We start from the raw sequence: 25,831 nt of genomic DNA on the forward strand, positions 1-25,831 counted from the left end.
TACGCAGTTTTTCGAGTATCACACAACTCCAGATCATGAAAGGCTCACCATCGCATCATTCTATATGGAAGGACAAGCATTAGCTTGGTTCCAATGGATGCAACGAAATGGTCAATTATCTTCTTGGCCAGTGTTCCTCCACGCCCTTCACTGACGATTTGCATCAACCACTTATGAGGATCCAATAGGATTGCTATGTAAACTGCAACAAAGAACAACGGTAAACAACTACCTCTCTGATTTTGAAACTCTAGCTAACCGAATCATTGGTTTACTTGCTCCTATGGCTTTAAGCTATTTCGTATCGGGCTTGATACCCTCAATTCGCCGAGAAGTTCAAGTCATGCAACCAGCCACCATTAGTCAAGTTGTGGCCTATGCTAGGTTACATGAGGAGAAGCAAAATGATGCGCGGAAGACGTTTCGGCCTTCAACAGGAGCAGCCCCAAGCTCCTATCAACAACCAACACTTACACCTTCATCCACTACTCCTTTATTACCTACACCGACGCGGACGAACTCATCCACAATTCCTTTTAAACACCTCACGTCGGAGGAACTAGCTATGCATAGAGAAAAGGGGCTATGCTTCCAATGTGATGAAAAATATTCACGAGGTCATAAGTGTTCTTCCTCGTTATTTTTGCTGATTATGGAAGATAATGATGAGGTGCCGGAACCACACGATCAACAGCTGGCTCTGTCGGAAATTGTATCGGAACCACTGCCTGCGCAGTTGAGCTTTAATGCGTTATCCAGACACGTGGTTCCGAAAACACTACGTATGCAAGGGTATATCCACGGACAACCAGTGAGCATATTGATAGATGGTGGTAGCACGCAGAAATTCGTGCATCACAGGGTGGTGATGTCGGTAGGCTTAACGACGACTGTGACTTCACCGTTAAGGGTCACGGTTGGCAACGGCGATGAACTTCAGTGCCAACAAACGTGTCCCAATGTCGAGGTAATTATTCAGCGACACCCCTTTGTCATTGATTTCCATGTTTTACCTATCTGTGGTGCTGATCTAGTCCTGGGAGTACAATGGTTGAAAATGCTGGGACCAGTGTTGACGGATTATACCACGCTCACGATGAAATTCATGGCCGCCGGCCACCTTGTGGAACTACGTGGTGAACACGAGCAGGCCCTAGAATCTATCTCTTCCTCTCAGCTTCGACGCATAATACATACCAATGGAACAAGTATGATGTTTCATATTCAATTGGAACCATGTAAACCCCCACAACCTGAGATTACCCCGATACTCACGATATTGAGGGGCTGGTTAACAGATACTCACAACTGTTCCAACCATTACTAGAACTTCCACCTTCGAGGGACACTTACCATGCCATTAACATCTTACCTGAAGCAACACCGGTAAACGTGAAACCATACCGGTACCCCCATTACCAGAAGAAGGAGATAGAAGACCAGATCAGTTCAATTTTGACAAAGGATTCATACGACCCAGCGCTAGTCCCTTTTCATCACCTGTGTTATTGGTGAAGAAGAAGGACAGGTCATGGCGGTTTTGCATCGATTATAGAGCTCTCAATGCCATAACAGTTCGCGATAGGTTTCCTATACCAACTATTGATGAGTTGCTAGACAAACTCGGCGGGGCACGGTGGTTTTCCAAGCTAGACTTGATGCAAGGATACCACCAAATTCTTATGAAAGAAGAGGATGTCTGCAAAACCGCATTCAGAACACATCAAGGGCATTACGAGTAATGCCCTTTGGATTATGTAACGCCCCATCTACCTTTCAAGCAACTATGAAACTGCTTTTTCAACCCTTTTTGTGCAGGTTCATCATTGTCTTCTTCGATGGTGTGTTGGTATATAGCAAAACAATGGCAGATCATTTGGGTCATCTCGAAAGCGCGTTCAAACTCTTGCTTTCAGGAAAGTTCTCTCTGAAATGTACCAAATGCACTTTTGCCCAGTCCCAATTAGAGTACCTGGGGCATGTCGTTTTCGGCAATGGAGTTGAACCGGTGCCGGAAAAGTTACATGCTATTCAGGAGTGGCCTCTTCCTCAATCAGTAAAAGCATTGAGAAGCTTTCTCGGGTTGGTAGGCTTTTATAGACGATTTATTAAAGGGTATGCTAAGATTGCGGCACCTCTCTCCCAGTTGTTGTGTAAGGGCCAGTTTCAGTGGTCAGAGGCAGCCACAAAAGCTTTCACCACTTTGAAGAAGGCGGTGTCAACGGCCCCCGTATTAGCACTGCCTAACTTTGATATACCTTTTGTGGTGGAGACAGATGCATCGGGCACCGGCGTCGGAGCAGTCCTCTCACAGAATGAACATCCTATAGCATTCTTCAGTAAGGAATTTTGCCCAAAGCTTCGAGGCTCCTCCACCTACATCCGAGAACTTGCAGCCATCACCATGGCCGTTAAGACGTGGCGCCATTATTTGTTAGGTCACCCTTTCGTGATCCTCACTGATCACTAGAGTTTAAGGGACCTTATGACTCAGGCAGTGCAGACGCCGGAGCAACATCGATACCTCATCCGGCTATTGGGATTTGAATATAGTATTCAGTATCGGCCAGGGCGTGAGAACGGCGTCGCAGACGCATTATCGCGAGTCGCTGCAAACGACACTCAAGCTTCTTTGTATCTACTGTCCATACCCAAGTTCTCTTTTCTTGCTGATCTTAAGAAGGAGTTAGTCACACACCTAGAGACCTTAACATTGCTAGAGAAAATTTGAAAGGAAGCCACGATAGCCTCTAAGTATAAGCTCGAAAATGGATTGATCATCCACAAGCAGCGCCTTTGGCTTCCATCGGGGATCCACCATCATCCCACTACTCACGGAAGAGTTTCACAGTACGCCCACAGGAGGCCATTACGTGATTCAGAAAACACCACAACGTCTTTAGGAGAATTTCACATGGAGCTCCATGCGCAAAGACGTTTGCACCTTCGTCGCGGCTTGTGTCACATGCCATGCGCAAACCTGCAGGGCTCTTATGCCCCCTCCCCGTGCCATATCGGCCATGGGAAGACCTGAGCATGGATTTCATTGTTGGGTCGCCGTGGATCATTTTTCTAAGGGGCTCCATTTGGGGATGTTACCCACTAAGCACTCTACAAGACGGGTGGACTGTTCACGTCCATGATCATTCGTCTTCATGGCTTGCCTCGTAGCATCATCTCGGACAGGGATCCTTTATTTGTCAGTAAGTTTTGGCAAGACTTATTTGCCTTAAGTGGTACGAAGCTTCGTCTCAGCTCCTCCTACCATCCACAGACAGATGGGCAGACGGAGGTTGCCAACCGAATCATAGAACAGTACCTATGGACATTTGTTCACCACAAGCCTTCGTCGTGGGGGCAGTTTTTGTTATGGACCGAATGGTCCTATAACGCGTCGTGTCATTCTGGTACCTAACCCCTTTCGAGATCATCTATGGTAAAAAACCACCAGCCATTCCAGAGTATTTGGGGGGTGCTGTATCAGTGGCGGAGGTGGATGAAATGCTTCGTCAACGAGAAGAAGTCTTGCAGTTGCTTCGCCGGAAATTGCTTAAGGCCCAGCAAAAGATGAAACACGCAGCGCATGCTCGTCGTAGACCTCAGGAATTCAATATCGGAGATTGGGTTTTGGTCAAACTGAGACCACATCACCAAGTCTCAGCTTTGGAAACCACTCATTTGAAGCTCACTAAGCGCTACTATGGCCCTTTCGAGGTGCAGGAACGGTTGGGTAAGGTCGCGTATCGAATGAAGCTCCCTGCCCACAGTCGCATTCATCCCATCTTCCATGTATCATTGCTCAAGGCCTTCGTGGGAGACCCTGAAGCTACTCACGCGGATCCCCTACCTGTCATGGGGACTGAAGAAGAAGCCACCAACACTCCTTTGACGGTCATTGACTACAAGCTGGTCCCCGCCGATAATGGGCCTCGACGTATGGTGTTGGTGCAATGGCCAGGTTCTTCCCGACAGGATGCCTTATGGGAGGATTGGCAAGTGCTTTGAGAATGCTACAACCTTGAGGACAAGGTTTGGTCTGAAGAACGGGGGGATGATACGCATGTTGAAGAGGAAGCTATGCACTAGAGGCGTTCGGCTAGGACGACGCAGCTACCCAAGCATTGGGATATCTACCAATTAGGATAGAAGGGCCTGGGAATGGGGTAAATGCTATGGGTAGATCATTGGCGGGAAAAGTAGTTACGTATTGTTCATATTGTTAGGGCTTAGCAACACTAACCATTTACGGTTAAGCATGGGGTCCTCACATTATAAAAAGTTGTAACTAACTTGAAGAGGATATGAATAATAATCCAGAAGCTTCCTTTCTCTCTTGATCTCCTTCTCTCTCTCTCTCCCTGAACTCGCGTTTTCTTCTTCCCCACGAGCTTGGAGCTCTCTCGCGGCCGCGCGCAATGTGGAGGTTCCTTAGCCCTCAAACGCTAGGTATCAGGTTTTAACAGGAGAGGTCCTTTTTATAAATCTCAATAATTCATTATGCATAAATTACCGGAAGACTAAAATATTTTATACAATGAACACGTGAAAATATTTTTGTTAGTAAGGTTGGTATTCGAGTATTAAATTAGAAGGAGTTTTGTATTTTAACATTTTAAGCAATTGTCAATTAATCCAATTTATTTTAAATATCCCAAGTACGAGTAGGAGTACACGAAACTGCAACACTGGATTCGCTCCCATTCATGCATCGCATCACACTTTCAAATTTTTAAAAAATAAAATGATGGTCCTGGGTTGAAGAACAAGTATACTTGCTTAACTTAACTATTATTGTAAGTGATATTATGAAATCTTATGTTATAATTAATAGTGACAAAAGAAATTTATTATTACATGTAAAAGGTATGTGAGAAGAGCAAGCCAGTCCCGGTTTAGTTCATGTAAAGCTGTGTGGGTCCCACTCCCTTTCTCTCTCTCGCTGCTTTGGAGACCTATCAGGTGCTCCCTTTAAACTTAGATTGAAATTTTCTTCTTTGTCGTTGGGAAGCCGTGCTTTCTTATTATCTTCTCTGTTTCTAAGCCCAAATTTTTAGTGAGTAGTGTGAGCTTTTCCTGTTCTATCCAATTAGTTAACCATAAGTCTATAACTACTTAAATTGGGTTTAGAATTTACAAATCTATGTAACTTGAAGAACTTAGTTTATAGATATGTTAAATTAAATTTAGTTTGGATCTATATTGTAATGTGTATGGCAATTGTGATGTCAATTTATTTGAGCTATTAACTTTGAGGTATGGTTTAGAAAAGGAAAAAAGTAGTACTGAGTTGTTGCCATGGAAAGAGGTTTGATTCTTTTGTTGTTCTTGTTGTTGGTTATGGTGCTTTCTGTTTATTCCAACGAAGTGGAATATTCACAGTGCAATTGGGATCCATTGGGCTTTGGAGCATCCATAATGTGCTGGTTTGTCAAAAAGTGAGTGACTTTTTCATTGCCATTGCATATTTTTCGATACCCCTTGAGCTTCTTTACTTTGTGAGCTGCTCCAATGTCCCCTTTAAATTGGTCTTCCTTCAATTCATTGCCTTCATAGTTCTCTGTGGATTGAACCATTTGCTCAATGCCTATACTTACTATGGCCGTCACTCTTTCCAGTTGTTTCTTTCTATTACTATTGCTAAGTTCCTCACTGCTCTTGTTTCTTGTGCCACTGCAATTTCCTTTCCCACACTCATTCCTCTTTTGCTGAAAATCAAAGTGAGGGAGCTATTTTTCTGGCAGAATGTGTTGGAATTGGGCTAAGAGGCTAGGACGATGAAGAAATAGAAGGAAGCTAGTTGGCATGTTAGGATGCTCACTTGTGAGATTAGGAAATCACTCCTGCAATTGGGCCAATAGGATTTTGAAACATCATAATACATTGAACATTCAAACTAACCTCAAATGTACCAACAACACTGTAATTGCAAAAAATAAAACATTGAAGTGGCCTTTAAAAAAGAAAAAAGACAAAATCACTCCTTGAATTTAGTTTAGATTTATTTTCATAAGCCAATTTAGTTCATATTGATTGGGTCTATACTCACCCCTAGTTTTACCCTTACTTTTGCAAAATGGTATATATAATTTCAGTTAACTCTTCCTACAAATATCTAATTTACAATACAGGATGTTTTCCCACTTCTCAAATTTTCCCTACAAACGAAATAACTTTGGAAAAATACAAGTGACCACAAAGACCATATATCTCAAAGAACAAGAGAGGAATTCAAGTAACTCATTTTATTGAATTAAATGAAAAGATGATGATACAAGTAGGAGCTACACATTTTTATTGAAAAGGGAACAAAGCTAGAATGAGAGAGGTAGAACTACTCAAATACAGCAACAAACACACTCATGCAGTAACAACTCTAACTACCTATAATAACCGTAAACCAAGTTAGTTAGTAGTTACACTTAACTTTGGACTGTGACTAGTATGCTAGCTATAGCCTACACATGTTGGAGCTCCTTGTCATATTCAACACTTAAGGATAATAAATTGGCTATTGGAAATTCATAAACTCATCAAATATAATAGAGAGGAAGTAAGGAAAATAACAGACCTCATCAAGTAGTATATTGGAGGCTTTGAATCTCTGTATATGATTTTCTTTTCTGAGGTGTGTAAGAAAGCCAAGCCCCGTGCAGCACCAATAGCTATTTTGATTTGGGTATCCCAATAGCAATAGCTTTGGAAGGATTACCACTTGTTTGTTTTCCATTCACAGCCAATGGAAGATACACATTGGTTACTACTTAGTCCAACTAGCAATTCCAGGCATAGGTCCCTTTCCTCTGGGGAATGTACTCAATTGCTTCAATTCCTTGTTATGAAGGAATTGTTACATCATAAAGATATTTTTGAGTCTGCTTAAATTGTTGAGTTATTTTCCTTTTCTTTTAAATTTACACAGTCCTTGCATTTGAATGACAAGGCAAGTCTATCACACAATAAAATGGAAGGGTGAAGTATACCTAATCAAAGTTTTATAAAGCTTGATTTTGCATAGTTGCACCCAACATCCTGAGAGAGGCTAAGATTTAACCAATACATAAATATAACTGTTTGTATACCTATAGGCTATAGCTCACTAGTTATTGTAAATATAAGCTTTAAAGTTATGTTGTAGTTATAAATAATGCACATGACATCATGCAATTATGGCACAGTTGCAGAAAGTCTTTGATTTATAAAATCTTAAATGGTGTTTGTTTTGCCACGAGTAACCTTAGCGACCTAATATTATTTGAACATTGTAATTCTTAAACCTTTTGTCCATTTGTTTAAAATATTGTTTATGTTTTCATTTGTTGCAGGAAATTTTTTTGCAAACTACAAATTGCAGCTTCTTATCTGATAATAAGCTATTGTTGTTCTCCCTCCCATCATCGCACTGCTAGCATTTTGACATGTATCTTTGCAGGTATGTATGTCATACTTATGTTCGTAACGTATCTAAACAGTTATAGCATTATCTATGTTGTGGATTGGTAATTTCTAGTGCATGCATGAGATACCCTTTGTTTCCCGTTCAAGATTCAAAAAAGGATTAATACGGTCAGTTTGGATTAATCACTTTATTGGATCTTCCGTTTGGACAGTTTGGGAGCATGTATTTTTTTACTTCATTTACAGTTATACGGTATGTACGGTTTTGTACATTTCAGTAAGTTTCGGTTGACTGCATAGTACATTGTTCTCCGGGTGCACAGTTGAACATGGTCAATTCACATGACTTGTTTCATTTCGTGCACTGGGAGACCAATGCTGATATGAACCTTCATTGCACAAAGGCTGACTTAGGATCGTCTAGGATTAAACCTTGATGAAAAATGTGGAAATTGATTAAGGAAAGGATGGAAAATAAGGTGATCAATTTCGTGAGTCTTAATAAGGTGGTTCTTGGCATAAAATGGAATAATGAGATGAGAAAACATAGGTTAAGTGGTGGCTGGACAAAAATATAGAAATGGCAATAACTCAAGCTATAGGGCTCCAAATGAGGTGATTCCAAAACGAGGTGAAAGGTCTCGTCTTGAAATTCAATTTAGGCTCAAGAATCACTTAATTTGAGTGCGTAAAACAGGAGTTATGGCCACGAGACAATTCTGGGCAGAAGTGGATTTTCTGGAATTGTGGTTTGAAAGAACAAGGTTGAAGATGAAAGGAAGGAAAGAATCACTCTTTCCGGTGAGGGCAACACACAAAGTTTGTGAATGTCCTTTGATACAGCTAGGGTGTTCTTGAATCACTCAAGAATTTAGGAGAATCACTCTCACTAAGAGAAAAGAGATAAACTCTAATTTTCTGAATAAAACTCAACTTGTGTTTATTGATAAAATGGTTCAGCTTATATAGAAGTTTTACAACAGATTTTAGTAATGACCCACTAACCTAGAATTAAAATAACTTAATGCCATTAACCTAGGGAATTAAAAGAACTTAATGGCTGAGTGTAACTGAAATTGTGGCAACCAAAAGTCACCCCCAACAGCCAACAAGTCAGCCACCATTTGGTCTCCCAAAAGGCTGATGCCTAGGTTGCCAATTGGGCCCTTATTACAACTTGAACTAAACCTAACTAAAGCCCTTTTAGTTGATTAACCCAAAACATATTTTTGGTCAGCCAACTTTACAAGGATTGGACCATTATTTAGACAAACTAAACATTCTAAAATTGAGACAAAGTGGTGCCATTTAGTCCTCCTCCATTTGGGCCATGATACAACTCACAACCTTGGACTTTTCTCCTTGAAACTTGGGCTTGTATTCAAATAGTATGGACAACACTTGTTGAAGAGCTTCCTTAGCTTTCCTTGCTCTAGCCCTTGTCATAGGTCCTCCAAGTCCTTCAAGTGGATCCTTGCCCTTGCTCTTGGTCATGTCCTCATCAAATGCGAAGTGCTGCCAAAATTTACTCAAATTTACCTTATCATACTTAGACTGTAACTGTCAACGAAGTAACAAAAATAGAGTGTTCTTGAATGGGATAGGACGACACCTTTCAATGAAAATAACAAGACATTGGCATGCATTGAGTATGACGTACCTAGTATTACACAACAACGACCATGGATCGAAGTTGGATTACAGCACCTCGCATAAGCAAAGCGAATGAAAACGAGGTTGAAGATTTTTTGTCATTTGCCCAAATAAATTCACCAACCACAGATGCAAAGTATTTCTGCCCTTGTGTTAAATGTGTGAATGGTAGGCGTCATTCCTTGAATGACATTAGATCGCATCTGATATGTAATGGGTTTAGCCCCACATGCACAAAGTGGATATGGCATGGTGAGTTGCTTGGTCATAGAACAACATGTCCAGCTCAGCCGATTGAGCTAGAAAGCGGTGATCGAATGGAAGACATGATACGTGATCTTGGGCAAGAGGGCTTTCGTGATTTTCATGCAGATATTTATGAGGATCTTCAAATAGATGCGCAGACGCCATTGTATGTTGGATGCAAAAGCTTCAGTAGGTTATCAGCTATGCTAGCTTTGGTTAACCTAAAGGCTAGATTTGGGTGGAGTGACAAAAGCTTCACTGAGTTGGTTTTGTTATTGTAAAATATTCTTCCAAAAGATAACACCTTACCGAAGAGTCACTATGAGGAAAAAAAGATATTATGTCCCGTTGGCATGGAGTACCGAAGGATACATGCATGTCCGAATGATTGCATTCTATAGAGAAATGAGTTTGTGGATATGCAATTCTGCCCCACCTGCGAACTTTCACGCTACAAGGCCAACGATGGGGAAGGGAGTGAAGGTTCAGGCACCCCTAGTAGTCGTCCAGCGAAGGTTTGTTGGTATTTGCCAATAATACCTAGGTTCAAGCGGTTGTTTGCCAATGCATAGGATTGTAAATACTTAAGGTGGCATGTAGATGAAAGAAGAATGGACGGCATGATCAGAAACCTCGCTGATTGTACACAATGGAAAACATTTGACTATTTGTATCCAACTTTTGCACAGGAGCCTAGAAACCTAAGGCTTGCGCTAGCTTCAGATGGAATGAATCCTTTTGGTAACTTGACCACCAATCATAGCTCGTGGCTGGTATTATTAATGATTTACAACCTTCCTCCGTGGTTGTGCATGAAGTGAAAATACATGTTACTGTCTATGATGATAGCCGGTCCAAAACAACCTGGAAATGATATTGATGTGTATCTGGCTCCTTTGATAGAAGACCTGAGCAATCTGTGGGTAGACGGCGTTGAAGTGTATGATGCAAATGAAAAATAGTAATTCAACTTGCATGCTATGCTCTTCTGTACAATTAACAATTTTCCCGCTTATGGTAATTTGAACGGATACAGTGTGTCATACCCTAATTTCGTCCGGGGATTATTATTTGATGATATACAACCTTTGATTGGCCGCTTAGAGATACTTGGCACCCTTTGTTGCACAATATGTGAAGTCCCAAGACGTGCCGAAAATCAAAAGGAAGCAGGCTTACGTGGTCCGTGAAAATTTCGTAAGGTGACGGAAATCAAAAGGAGGTGTTTTTCGCAATCCGTGAGTTTTCGTAACTTCTTCGAAAGCTAAAAAAGAGTAAATACATAATCCGTAAGGATTCGTAACCTTGTGGAAGGAAAATAAGTATCGTTACGAAATTCGTAAAGTTTCGTAACGTTACGGAAAAAGAATTACCAAAAAAGGTAAAGGGGGTGCATTTAGTAAAAAGGGGGGTACAAATAGCAATCAGGCCCACTTGGGCCTTCCAGATTCTTCCTCCAGAAGGCTGTTGCTTCTGGAGGAAGCAACCTTGCTCGCCTGGGTGAGCTGAGCTCGCCTGGGCGAGCTGGGTGGCAAGCTCCTCCCCTATTTTGCTATAAATAGGGGGAGGAATGAAGGGAGAAGGGGTTCAGCCTTCTTGGCACTTCTTATTCTCTCGAAATTGCTGAGGAAAATTGTTTTCGTGAAGAAAATCCAAGCCGAGGCGCTTTCGTAACGTTTCCGTGAGTAATTACGCGAAGATTTTCAACCGTTTTTCGACATTCATCGTTCGTTCTTCGTTTTCTTGAGTCTTCATCTGGTAAGTACCCCAAACCGAGCTTTTCAATTCATTCTATGTACCCGTGGTGGTCCACATTTTGTTTCATGTATTTTTATTCTCGTTTTCATTCGCTTTCTATACCCCTTTTTGACGTGCTTCAATCATTTATTTAAGTCATTTCGCGCCTAATCTAAAAATAAAATAAATTTCCACCGATCATTTTATTTGTATCATCCGTTAATTTCTGTTAAAATGAATTCCGACCGTTCGGTCGTGCCGTAACGACGTTGGAAATCAAAAAGAGGTAAAATAATAATATAATAAAAAAAATATCTTTTAGTAAAATGAAGCGAAAAAAAATCAATCGGACGTTTTGTCTTTGGGATTTTTCATTCTTAATCGAATTGACTAATAACTAAAGTGAAATTATGGCTGAAATCAACTCGCCTAGTCAAGCTCGTCCACAAAAAAATCACTAAAAAGGGTTTGAAAGTTTATCGTCTCAGTTTTCCTTATCAAGTAAATGGATCATTTTTAAGGTCCAACGCCTTAAAATGATTACCTTTCAAGTAAAAAGAATCGCTTGATTCACTCTTAAGAAAGAACTACGTAGGTCTGATTTCCTCTTCGATGGAGGGTACGTAGGAGCAAAAGCCCCGCTTTTGTCGACCTCAAAAAATAAAAAGAAATAAAAATTAAGGTAATACAATTTCCACAATTCTAAAAAATAGGTTGTTGTCCTTTGTGACAAACGTGAGAGGTGCTAATATCTTCCTCAAACGTAAATACAACTCCCGAACTTAGAATTTTCATTTTTGACCGGTTTCCTTTGGTTTTTCTTATGTTTTCCACAAATAAACGTTGGTGGCGACTCCGTGCATCTTTCCTCCTTTGGAAAGCGCCCCCGTGAGCCTCGCCTCGCTCGCCCGCAAAAGGGCACGTTGCGACAGCTGGCGACTCCACTGGGGACTATTTTTGTGAGTTAGGCCTATTTTAAGGAATTGTGGATTTGTGAAACTTCGTGTGTGCATTTGTTGAACTGTATAAAATGTAAATAACTATTGTCTATTTTGCATTCTTTACACTGCATTCTAAGCACCCACGGGTTTGAGTAAAAAAAAAGGGGCCCTATACCCGGGTTCATGGGAATTAAAGGAGTGGAGGTGAATCTATCATCATGCTAGGGCTCCGACTTGCTTGATAATAGTGAAACCTCGTCTAGAGCTTTCTCTCTTTATAATGTGTTGTCGCTGGTATTCCATACCGCCACAATATTATTATCTTGAGTGATGATACCTCTAGAAAACAGCCGTGTGAGTTATGAATTGTTGGGGAGTAGTTATTAGAGACCCCTAGATATTGTCCTATAGGTTCCCAAATAGGGGCAAAGAGCAAATACGCTCCGTGCCATTCATTCTCATGCATTTTTTGGTAAATAGCACTAGTTTATAGTTTTGCTAGTGATGTTTTGGTTTCTTTAGAGTAATACGTAACCTTTTTAATACTACGTTGAGGCGCCATCATGCCCAAAACGTAGCATTAAAATTGGATCTCTGCAATCTCGTATGTGTGAATTACCCCTTTGTGTTGTTTTCTTTCCGTTTCATGCATACTCATTGCATCATCCATGTCGGAGTCTTGTCCACCTCTTTTTTAGGTAAATGATGGGGACAAATCAAAACGGCAAAAGGTTTTATCAAGTCAAGGTTAAAAGTCTAGATGTCACCAGCCTCAAGGAATTAGGACGTTTGATGGGACCTCTCTAAAGGCAAGCCTTCCGCAAAGTGTACGGGAAGATTCTAGATTTGACCGCAGCGGAGGTATTTACGGAAGCTGTCGTATCCCTCGCCCAATACTATGACCAGCCGTTGAGGTGTTTCACATTTGGGGACTTCCAAATGGTACCTACTATTGAAGAGTTTGAGGAAATATTAGGATGCCCTCTTGAGGGGAGAAAACCGTATCTTTTCTCCGGGTTTCTTCCCTCCTTGAGCAAGATTGCAGCTGTGGTTGGAGATTTGGCAAAAGAGATGGATCGCATGAAGCAAACTCGGAACGGCGTAGTGGGCCTGCCTCGGAAATACTTGGAAGGCAAGGCAAGGGATATGGCGAGCCAAGAGAAGTGGGGCCCGTTTGCGGATATATTAGCTTTGTTGATTTTTGGGGTTGTCCTCTTTCCAAACGTTGACGATTTGGTGGACTTAGCTGCCATTGACGCTTTCCTCGCATATCTCCATAGCAAGGAGAGTCCAGTGGTGGCTATCTTGGCAGATTTGTTTGACACCTTTGACCGGAGGTGTGAGAAAAACAGTGCACGGATTGTCTGTTGTTTACCTGCTCTCTGTGTGTGGTTGGTTTCACACCTATTCCAACAAGACACAAGACACCCGTGTTCGCTTCAAAGTTATCGCTCATGCGCCGAAAAAGGAAGAGTCGATTGGGACCAACATTTGGCTGGGATAGGAGGCAACGCAATCAATTGGTTTCCTCTTTGGAAGGAAGGCAAGGAAGGAGTTCTTTTCTCGTGTGGGGACTACCCTAATGTTCCATTGATAGGGACTAGGGGTTGTATTAATTATAATCCCGCACTCGCCATAAGACAGCTAGGGTATCCCATGAGGGGAGCGCCAACAGAAGAAAGTCTCTCGCCTTTCCTTGTGAGGGATCTAGGCGCGCAAAGTCTCAAGGTGATACAAAGAGTCCACAAGGCGTGGAGAAGTCCGTTGAGGAAAGACAAGGAGCTTAGAGGCATCCAAAATGGCGTCATCGGTGGTTATCATGGATGGCTAAGAGTTCACACGCGAGGATTAGATTGGCTCTCCAAATTGAAAGTTATCAATGAGGAGAACTTCGAAGCTCCGGAGGAAGATGAAGAAGTCCAAGCTCTAAAATTAGAGCTAGGGAAGGCAAGACTCGCCAAGGAGAAGTTCAAATCAGCCGCTACACACATCCGGAAAGAGTGCACCGAGTTACAAGAGGAAAACGCGGCCACTGCAAGAGCCCTTGAACAAGAAACCAAAAGGGCCCGCAAGGAGGAACATGGCCGAGAGAAATTCCGAGGAGCATTGCGGGGTAGCAACAATGAGCTCAAGCTCCGAAGAGAGGAAAGAGACCGGTCACGGGTGCATGGCATGATCTTAAAAGAAGAGTTAGCTGCTTGCGCAAGGTCCAAAAGGAGTTTGGCCCAACACTTGGAAGCCACGGAACAAAGCATGCTAGCTATCATAGGTCTGTACAAGGAAGAACTGAACCAGTTTGTGACCCATGAACAAAAGCTAGCGGAGGATTTTGCACAAGTGTACATCGAAAAAGAAGCAAGAGGGAGGGTGATTGATGCATTGCATCAAGAAGCGACTATGTGGATGGATAGGTTCGCCTTGACCTTGAATGGAAGTCAAGACCTCCCGCGTCTATTAGCCAAAGCAAAAGCCATGGCCGAAGTATGTATGGCCCCCAAGGAGACTCATCGGCTAATCAATTACTGTCAACACATGATAGATTTGATGGCCCATGTAATTAGAAACCGTTAGGTTCTCTTGTAACACCTTTGTATAATCTTGGCTAGATGAAAGCTTTGTTCTTTTTATAAAATGAGAAGTTCTGAACTCATTACGTTATCTAAAAAACCCTTGGGGTGGATCCAAGTGCTCCGATCATTCATTTGCATATTCATGTTTTGGTGGCATACTCACCGTTGTTTATTTCTTTAGGAATTTCATCATAACTAAGAAAGCACCAAGGCACCCCTATAACACTCGATCCAGAAAAATGGATAATGAAGAGGGCGTGCACGAATAGATGAAGGCCGATCTATCGGCCTTAAAAGATCAAATGGCTTCCATCTCGGAGGTCATGTTAAAACTCTAGAAAACTATAGAGGATAAAGCCACGGCAACCGCCTCCAGTACAGTTTGGGAAGTGGAGCCGGTGCTGCAGCCCGCCTTAAATCCGGGCCGAGACAGAAACACGGCAGTGTTTGGTCGGAGGTATATTCCGCAAGCTTACCCCTATGGCTTGCCTTCGGACTTCACTCCCCGTGCCACCCCAGAAGATTTAAGCCAAGCCCCTACTTTCGAGGGGCAACTCCCACCTTATGACGACTATCCCGGGCAAGACGATGAGGAAGGAGATACCCATCTCGGTCCCCTGCTCCACCTCAAAGATCCGTCCCCCCATGAACTACCCCAACCAAACATAGTCCGCCATATCCCGGCTTCACCCACACCCATAAAAGAATCTGTTCCCTTTGTGGAAGATAAGGGAAAGATTGAGGCGCTTGAAGAGAGGTTGAGAGCAGTCGAGGGCCTCGACAATTACCCATTCTCGGATTTAGCGGACTTATGTCTCGTGCCCAACATCGTCATCCCTCCCAAGTTCAAAGTACCAGACTTTGATAAGTACAAAGGGACGACATGTCCAAAATGGCATCTCTGGATGTATTGCCGAAAGATGGGGGCATATTCTGCGGACGAAAAGTTGTTGGTCCATTTCTTTCAAGACAGCTTGGCCAGAGCAGCTGTAGCATGGTATACTAATCTGGAAGCTTCCCAGATCCGATCATGGAAGGACTTGGCAACTGCCTTCATTAGGCAGTACTAGTACAATACGGATATGGCTCCCGATCGGAACCAGCTTCAGAGTATGACTAAGCGAGAGCATGAGTCCATTAAGGAATATGCCCAAAGATGGAGAGATCATGCAGCCCAAGTCGTACCGCCCATGACAGAGAGGGAGATGATCACAATTATGGTAGATACGTTACCCACGTTCTACTATGAAAACTTGATAGGCTACATGCCAGCTAACTTTGCGGATCTCGTCTTCGCCGGAGAAAAGATTGAATCCGGACTACGAAAAGGCAAGTTCGAATATGCTTCCAATGTGGCCCCCAACAACAATAGAAGAGCCCCAGTAGTGGGCACGAGGAAAAAGGAAGGAGACGCCCACGCGGTCACCACCGCCCCGACGTGGATGAAAGCACCCCAAAATATCCAAAGCTCATACCAGCCCAATCCCCCAAATTTTTTAATCCGAGCCGGGAGTTCCCTCCCGACTCAAGTAAAAGGACCGCCCGCGGCAGAGAGAACGTCGGCCCAACGCACAGCTCCAGCCACGCCCCGGCCAGTCAACAATACGGCCCCCGGCACGAGCTATAATAATGCACAGAGCTCACTCTCGAAAGATAACTTCTCTCCTATTCCCATGGCATACTCCGAATTATGGCCTTCATTATTGGAGAATCATTTGGTAGTAGCCATACCCGGGAGGGTCTTCCAGCCACCCTACCCCAAGTGGTATGACCCAGGTGCCAAGTGTGCGTACCATAGTGGATCTCCCGGACACAACATTGACTCCTGTCGCCCGTTCAAGTATAAAGTGTAGCACCTAATCAATGCCGGCTGGCTATCGTTTCAAGAGGAAGGCCCAAATGTTAAAACTAACCCCCTAGCTAGTCATGGAAAGGCTAGCGTAAACGCCATCCAAGAGGGTGGGCCATCGCGGGCAAGGAGATTAGGAGAGGTGGCTACTTCCAGACGTTTTATCTACCAATCGCTGCAAGCGGCATGTATGGTCTCCCGTGGCGGAGGCGAAAGGGATGAATGTTTGTTTCACCTCGGGGAGTCGCACGACATGGAAACCTGTCCCGCGGTAGAAGGATTGCTTCAGCGGCTCATGGATTGCGGGCAGCTTGAAGTGTCCATTGGAGGGAGGGAAGAACCACAAATTTGCATGCAGTCGGAAGAGAAGAAGGTTCCTCTAACCCCCAAGGCCCTAGTGATATGTTTTACTAGGAAAGGGACCGACTCCACACCCATATACCCCCGGACAGCGCCCAAGCCAACGCCATTTGCATATCAAAGTAATAAGGCCGTTCCGTGGAAGTATACCCCTCCCGCGTTCAGCGAAAGAGTTGCAACCGAAGTTGACTCCCTGTCAGCTAAGGTGACCAACATCACCGGCCTCAGTGGCGTAACCCGCAGTGGTCGGGTGTTCGCTTCCCCTCACCCGGCGGAGTTGCCCTCCAAGGGGAAAGCGCCCATGGTCCAAGAGCCTACAAACGTAGCCACCCCCTCGAAAGAGGTAGATCCTCTAGTGGTAAGAGGGGCTGAAAAGAAAGAAGGTCTTCAAGGAAAGACGGTGACTTTGGAAGAGGCCCATGAGTTCCTTCGCCTCATCCAACAAAGCGAGTTTAAGGTAGTCGAGCAACTGAATAAAACTCCAGCAAGGATCTCGTTGCTTGAACTGCTCATAAACTCCGAGCCTTATCGTACGCTGTTGATAAAAGTCCTCAATGATGCCCATGTAGCCCACGATATCTCAGTGGAGGGTTTTGAAGGCATCGTTAATCATATAACCACCAACAATTATATCGCGTTTGCGGAAGAAGAGATTCCCGTTGAGGGGAGAAGACACAACAAGGCTCTTCATGTATCGGTAAAGTGTATGGACCATGTTGTCGCAAAGGTGCTTATCGAAAATGGATCGAGTTTAAATGTGATGCCGAAGACCACTTTGGAAAAGCTTCCTTTTAGTGCGTCACGTTTAAAACCAAGCTCGATGGTGGTGCGAGCCTTTGATGGTACTCGGCGGGAAGTAATGGGGGAAATCGATATTCCCATTCAGATAGGCCCCCACACTTGTAATGTGCTGTTTCAAGTGATGGATATAAGTCCTGCCTATAGCTGCCTCTTGGGAAGACCTTGGATTCATGCCCTGGGAGTGGTCCCTTCAACGCTTCACCAGAAATTGAAGTTCGCAGTGGGTGGACTTTTAGTGATAGTGTCGGGTGAAGAGGATATGTTAGTGAGCTGCCCCTCCTCCGCACCATACGTAGAAGCGGCAGAAGAATCATTGGAAACGGCTTTCCAATCCTTCGAGGTGGTGAGCTGCACCTCTATGGAACCAAGTCCGTTGCTACCTTCTCTCTCCAACGCAGCCATAATGGTGGCGCGTGTTATGCTCAGGAATAGATTTGAGACCGGAATGGGTCTAGGCAAGGACGGCCTCGAAAATGCCAACGTGGTCGATATCAAGGGAAAGCCATGCAAATATGGATTAGGGTATGAACCCGGGATGCCACGGAGGAGGAATGTGCCGTCAAGACGTCGGGCGGATAGGGTATGGCCCGACAGTATTAGCCAGTGTTTCACCAGAGCTGGAATGGTGTCCGAGGAGGAGGTGGCCGCAATAGAAGAGGAGTTCCCTCAAGACCCACCAAATTTCGTGTAACCATGCCACCCCGATTCCCAAGTGGGGAACTGGCGCGTGATAAGCCAGCCAGAAGTCTATACCGCTAATTCAATGTAATTAGAGCCTATAGATTTCCTTTCTCTTTTGTTTTGTGAAACCTACCTTATTAAATAAAACAAAGAGATCTTGTTTCATCTGTTCTTGCAATTCCACCTTTTCTCATAATCATTTTGCATGTTTTTGTTTCTTTTGTCTTGTTTGGTATAGATATGAGGGTCGATTCTTTGAGGATCCTAACAACGAGGGTTGGACAATCGATTTCGATCGAGATATAAGCCAAACGATAAACGAGGAAGAGGAAGAGGACGTCCTTTCACCAGAGTTGGAGAGGTTGGTCGCTCAGGAAGAACGTGAAATGAAGTCTCACCAAGAAGAAACCGAATTGGTAAACTTAGGGACCACGAAGGAAAAGAAAGAAGTAAAGGTAGGAACCGGTATGACCGCGCCTATCCGCCAAGGCTTGATAACCCTTCTTGAAGAGTATCAAGATGTCTTTGCGTGGTCATATCAAGACATGCCCGGTCTGGATTCCGACATTGTGCAGCATAAGTTGCCTTTGAATCCTGGGTCTTCCCCGGTTAAGCAAAAGTTACGAAGAATGAGACCCGAGATGTCTTTAAAAATTAAAGAAGAAGTAAGGAAGCAATTTGATGCAGGGTTCTTAGCTGTAGCTCGGTACCCAGAGTGGGTGGCCAACATTGTCCCAGTCCCGAAAAAGGACGGCAAGGTTAGAATGTGTGTAGACTACCGGGACTTGAACCGAGCCAGTCCTAAAGACAATTTTCCCCTGCCACACATTGATATATTGGTAGATAATACAGCCAAGTTCACCCTTTTCTCATTTATGGATGGTTTCTCGGGGTATAATCAAATAAAGATGGCACCCGAAGATGTAGAGAAGACCACTTTCGTCACCCTATGGGGGACGTTATGCTATAAAGTGAAGGCCTTCTGGCTGAAAAATGCTGGGGCAACCTATCAACGTGCCATGGTGGCGTTGTTGCATGACATGATGCATAAGGAAATAGAGGTCTACGTAGATGACATGATTGCCAAGTCTCGGACGGTGGACGAACACCTTGTCAATCTGCGTAAGCTGTTTGGAAGGTTGCGGAAATACCAACTAAAACTAAACCCAACCAAATGCACCTTCGGGGTAAAGTCAGGGAAGTTGCTAGGATTTATCGTAAGTCAAAAAGGGATAGAGATAGATCCCGAGAAAGTGAAGGCCATCCTTGAAATGCCGGAACCACGCACGGAGAAGCAGGTTCGGGGGTTCTTAGGTAGGTTGAATTATATCGCGAGATTTATCTCGCAACTCACCCCTACCTGTGAGCCCATTTTCAAGCTATTACGTAAGAACCAGGCGGTCCTGTGGAACAGTGACTGCCAAGAGGCCTTCGAGAAGATCAAACAGAGTCTCGCAAACCCCCCGGTGCTCATGCCACCTGTAACAGGAAGACCTCTTTTTCTGTACATGACCGTGTTGGACGAGTCTATGGGGTGCGTGTTGGGTCAGCACGATGATTATGGGAAAAAGGAGCAAGCCATCTACTATCTAAGCAAGAAGTTTACCGCATGTGAGATGAATTACTCAATGCTGGAAAGGACGTGTTGTGCTCTAGTATGGGCATCACATCGGCTTAGGCAGTACATGCTCAGCCATACCACATGGCTTATCTCCAAAATGGATCCCGTGAAATACATCTTTGAGAAACCGGCTCTCACAGGACGAATCGCTAGGTGGCAGGTACTATTATCTGAATTTGATATCGTTTACGTCACCCAAAAGGCGATAAAGGGAAGTGCCTTGGCTGATTATTTGGCCCAACAACCCCTCCAGGATTATCGGCCGATGCAGCCCGAGTTCCCAGATGAAGATATCATGGCCCTATTCGAAGAGAAGCGGACGCACGAGGACATAGACAAATGGATTGTTTGCTTCGATGGGGCATCTAACGCTTTGGGCCACGGAGTAGGGGCAGTCCTGGTATCCCCGGATGATTAGTGTATTCCTTTCACGGCTAGGCTAGGTTTTGATTGTACCAACAATATGGCCGAGTACGAAGCATGTGCCCTCGGGGTTCAGGCGGCCATTGATTTTGATGTAAAACTACTCAAGGTGTATGGAGACTCAGCTTTGGTGATACGCCAGTTGAAAGGAGAATGGGAAACTAGGGATCCGAAGTTGATACCCTATCAAACTCACATCTTGAGGTTAGCCAAGTACTTTGACGACATTTCTTTCCACCACATACCTCGGGAAGAGAATCAAATGGCTGATGCATTAGCCACCTTGGCATCCATGTTTCAACTTGCCCCACACGGGGATCTGCCGTACATCGAATTCAAATCTCAGGGCAGGCCGGCATATTGTTATGCAATAGAGGAAGAGCGGGATGGGAAACCGTGGTATTTCGACATCAAACAATATGTCGAGAACAAAGAATACCCACAAGGGATTTCTGACAATGACAAAAGGACGTTGAGGAGATTGGCTACTGGTTTCTTTGTAAGTGGTACCATCCTGTACAAACGAAACCATGACATGACCCTCCTACGATGCGTAGATGCCAAAGAGGAGAACTTCATGATTGAGGAGATCCTCGAGGGTTCCTTTGGGACACATGCCAATGGGCATGCTATGGCCAGAAAAATCCTTAGGGCCGGTTATTACTGGCTCACTATGGAAAACGATTGTTGCGCTCATGTAAGGAAATGTCATAAATGTCAGGCATACGCGAACAATGTCAATGTTTCGCCACATCCTCTGAATGTTATGTCCGCTCCTTGACCTTTTTCCATGTGGGGAATAGATGTCATTGGAGCCATCAAACCCAAAGCGTCGAATGGTCACCGCTTCATTCTTGTGGCGATAGATTACTTCACCAAATGGGTCGAAGCGGCTTCTTATACTAATGTCACGAGGAGTGTGGTAGTCAGATTCATCAAGAAGGAGTTGATTTGTCGATACAGACTCCCCGGGAAGATCATTACTGACAATGGCACCAATCTGAACAACAAGATGATGCAGGGAATGTGCGAGGATTTCAAGATCCAGCATCATAACTCCACCCCTTATCGGCCAAAGATGAATGGGGCTGTAGAGGCTGCGAATAAAAATATTAAGAAGATTGTTTAGAGGATGACAGTGTCATACAAAGATTGGCATGAGATGTTGCCTTTCGCCCTGCACGGATATAGAACCTCGGTACGGACTTCTACTAGGGCAACGCCGTATTCCTTGGTTTATGGGATGGAAGCAGTGCTCCCATTTGAGGTAGAGGTTCCTTCTCAGAGGATAATAGCGGAGTCAGGCCTAGAAGAGTCAGAGTGGGCTCAAGCACGCTACGACCAAATCAATCTTATTGAAGGTAAGCGTTTGACAGCCATGAGCCATGGGCATCTATATCAACGAAGGATAAAGAATGCATTCGACAAGAAGGTACGCCCGCGCAAGTTCAACGAGGGGGACCTCGTGCTGAAGAAGATGTCCCACGCTGTTAAGGATAATCGAGGCAAGTGGGCCCCGAATTATGAAGGACCTTTCGTGGTGAAAAGAGCTTTTTCTGGGGGTGCTTTGATACTCACCCACATGGATGGCGAGGAGCTGTCCTCGCCCGTGAACTCCAATGTAGTTAAACGATATTACGCTTGAAGTCTGGGGCAATCGAGAGGACCGTTGCATGTTTTTATTTCTGAGTTTTTCTCGTTCTTTTTGGTTTCCTCTAGGGATTCCCATTCACTATACTTGTCTCATTTCTTTGAAAAGAAAAGATGGGCGAGGTTTCAGTCCTCCCTTTGGTTTCAAAACTTTAGTTTTGTTATAACCTGAGCCCTCTTCGCTCGGTTCATGGGGTGCCCCAAATGCTTATTTAAAATTGAATCTAACCAGCCTTCACTAAAAAAATCGTCGCATTAGAAACATTCATACATGCACATGCACATGCATATCTTGTGATAGCAAGGAGCAGAATCGTCTCAGGCCACGGTCAGAAGTCAAGACAAGTCGATGGCAGAAATCAACCAAGGTAAGACAATGACCGGTCACGATTGGCCGCGTATTGTTTGTCTCCTACTTGCAGGTACTTAGGGACGGAGGCAAATGGAGGATAGGGTCACGACCGACCAATCGTCACTGATCGAGGCCGTACCCGAATCAAATAAACATGAAAATGCAGTAACTAGGAAGTGATCCTAGGTCGTTTCCCAACGAGCAGTGACAAACCAAATGTTCATAATATACTTGCAGTAACAGAAACAATTATGGGGGGGGGGGGGTTTGTTTGTTTTGTGATAAAAGAGCATAACAAGTAAACTGGAATACGAAACTACTAATATTAAAAACGGGTTGTTTCCTCTGATTCAGAAGCCATTCTCTTATCCTGGGTTATGGAGAATTCGTCCCTAACAGTCAACCACTTAATCCAACCCTATTTCAATTTACTAAGCGAAAATCAACTTAGGGTTTTCAATACGTGATTAGGCACCACATACACCAGTTAGCCCTTCGTCCATTAAGCATGAACGCAAGTTAGGCTCAGAGGAAATTAATCGAACACGAAGCGTGCACTGATTAATATTCACGAATTTGGGATAACTGGTGAAGGGAAAACTGCCAGGAAACCACATTACAAACGAAACCTCAAAGAGAGTTGGGCTTCGTCCTCAAAAGGAAACAACACCAGAAAAACTAGCCTTCCATAGATTCAAACAGAAAACGCAAATGAAACATGAAGCAGAAACGTAAATGAACAGAAACGTAAATGCATAGAAACGTAAATGAAAGTAGAAGAAGAAGCAAGAACGAAATTATAATTAGAAGCAGAAAACGGAAAATTGCATTCAGAACGAAAACAGTAGCCCTAGACAGAAAAACGTAAAACCCTAAAACAAAAGCTCTGAATAATGAATAGCATAACAGAATCGCCTTCCACGAATCCCAAGGTTGCTATTTAAAAAGAGTCACTCAGTGTCACTGGGCCCTATTACAATACTCTGGCCCAAAACGAAATATACACTGAACAACATAAAATAAAATTGCGAAATTTCCTAATTAGAAATTAACTAAGGTAAGCGTTGTTTTATTTGCCCTCTTCAAGTCCATAACCAAAATCCGGATTAAGCTCAATGTTTCATTAATTCCTGAAATTAGATTAAAAACATCAAATTAGCTAAATGAGCTCAAATAATAAAACTGTCTGATTAATTGACAATTAAGACCAATCAGTAATTAAAATGGTGCGAAAAGGGTTTAGAAAATAGAAGAAAATGATGGCACATCAAAACCCCCCATACTTAGCCTTTTGCACTCCTGGGCAAAATGAAACAAAGAACAAAATCCAAGGATATCAAAGGGAGACAAACAAAAACATTCACATATTTCTCAATGAACATCAAGGAATGAAAGGAATGGGTAACATCTAACATAAGGAGATCCAAAAAGTCAAGACATTCATGAAAATCATCCAAGGAACCCAATCATGGCAAAATAGTTAATTAGCTTAAGAATGAAAAGTGATAAAGCCTCACAAGATATACACTCTATCTTTCAAGTGTCTAGGCTACTATTTACCCTCAAAGCACCCATGAAAGCAAACACCACATAAACTTGGCAAGATTCTAAAATTGACAATCAACCCATAAACACAAGCACATGAGGATCAAAAGGTCTTTTAAGGTTGTAATGGGGCCAAGGACAAGGTATGGAAAAATATGGAATAAGTGGCTAAATCCCAAAGGAATAGAGGAGCAATGAGGAATAAGTGCATATTAAGAAAAAATAAGAAAATAAAAAGAAGTAAAGATAAAATTTAAACATAAAGAGTAGAACCAAGAGTTTCATCATTCTTGTGCCATTTAAGATCTTATTCACTCAACTTTATTGCTTTTCTTTTTCTTTTTTTTCGAATTTTTTTTTTTGCTCTATAGCCTTTGAGAAACAACATTTCATTCAGCATGTCCAACATTTAACCAATATACAATGTACATCAAGTATGGCCCAAAATACATCATGAAGCATAGCCAACAAAACAAGTTATCCAATGAAACAAAAACCCCCCACACTTATTCCCAAAACAATTCCAAAGCTCCAAAATTCCTTAAGGATATGGTGATATCATGGTTTTTCATTTAAGGCTTGTAGTGAGCTTCAAAACAAGGAAAGGGAAACAAGGCTCAAAAGGGCTATCAAAGGAATTAATTCAAGGTAAGTCCATTTGGCTAGAAGCTTATAAGAACAAAATTGCCTCAATCATTTCCAAATATGCATGTGAATTAGGAAGCATCAACAAGAATCAAGCCAAGGCTATTGTGCAAGCAATCAATGGGGCAAAACACACCAAATGATTATGATGATGGATGGCTCAAATTCTGACAAAGGTAAACTCATCACTTTCAAATTGAGCTTTCAAAACTATCATGACATGTAGAGGAGAATCAAGGATTTCAAGTCACAAAATGTCAAGAACTTTTATTTTCAAAACAATTACCCATTTCTTGAACATATCCTATAATTCAAAGAAAAACATGCAAAGTCGTACATGCACACAAAATTGACCCAAAATATTAAACTAAAAATCTGACGAAACTAACAACATTAACAAATTAACACAACTAACAAATTAACAAAACCAACAAAACTAGCAAAACCAAAGAACACTCCCCGCCCCCGCCCCCCCCCCCCCCCCATACTTAAACAACACATTGTCCTCAATGTAGCACAATTAAAAGATTAAAAACAATTAAATCATCAAAGAGAATCGGACAAGTGTAATAAAAGCAAAGAAAGAGATAGGAAAAGAAAAACTCCCTAAGTCATGGTGGAGGAAGAGAAGGGTGGAGTAAGGAAGTCTCTTCCACCACTACGTCCACTAAAGAAGGGTTCGTGAGGAATGGCTTAAGTCGATGTCCGCTGACCTTGAAGCTCTTGTTTGTGGAGTCGCTTTTGATCTCAACTGTACCATAAGGAAAAACATGAGTAACAACAAAAGGACCAATCCACTTAGACCTCAACTTACCACTCATGAGTCCAAGCCTAGAATTATACAATAATACTTTTTGCCCAACCATGAAGTCCTTCTTAACTATCATGCTATCATGGAACTTCTTGGTCTTTTCTTTGTAGAACTTGGCATTCTCGTAGGCTTCTAGGCGGATTTCATCTAACTCACTCAGTTGCAACTTTCTTTCCTCACCAGCTTGATCCATAGAGAAGTTGCAAGTTTTCACTGCCCAGTATGCTTTGTGCTCAATTTCCACTGGAAGATGACATGCCTTTCCAAAGACAACTCGATAAGGAGACATTCCTATGGGTGCTTTGTAGGCACTCCGATGTGCCCAGAGAGCATCATCAAGCCTGGTACTCCAATCTTTCCTGTTTGGCTGCACAATCTTCTCTAGAATTCTCTTGATTTCCCTGTTAGAAATTTCTTCCTGTCCATTGGTTTGGGGGTGGTATGGTGTGGATACCCTGTGTACCACCCCATACTTTTTAAGCAGGGCATGCATTGTTCTGTTGCAAAAATGGGTTCCTTGATCACTAACAATTGCTTTAGGTACTCCAAAC

General features: G+C 43.2%; 1 protein-coding gene across 1 annotated transcript; it reads left to right on the forward strand.

Annotated features, from left to right (window-relative positions):
- The first annotated feature begins 283 nt into the window (after positions 1-283).
- Positions 284-2,470, forward strand: LOC114391550. Its single transcript, XM_028352542.1, has 3 exons — positions 284-1,290; positions 1,379-1,738; positions 1,819-2,470. The coding sequence occupies exons 1-3, from the start codon at positions 284-286 to the stop codon at positions 2,468-2,470; spliced, it is 2,019 nt and encodes a 672-aa protein (XP_028208343.1).
- The last annotated feature ends 23,361 nt before the right edge of the window (positions 2,471-25,831 follow it).

This window comes from Glycine soja, chromosome 17, assembly GCF_004193775.1.
Source record: "Glycine soja cultivar W05 chromosome 17, ASM419377v2, whole genome shotgun sequence".
NCBI classification, from domain to species: domain Eukaryota; kingdom Viridiplantae; phylum Streptophyta; class Magnoliopsida; order Fabales; family Fabaceae; genus Glycine; species Glycine soja.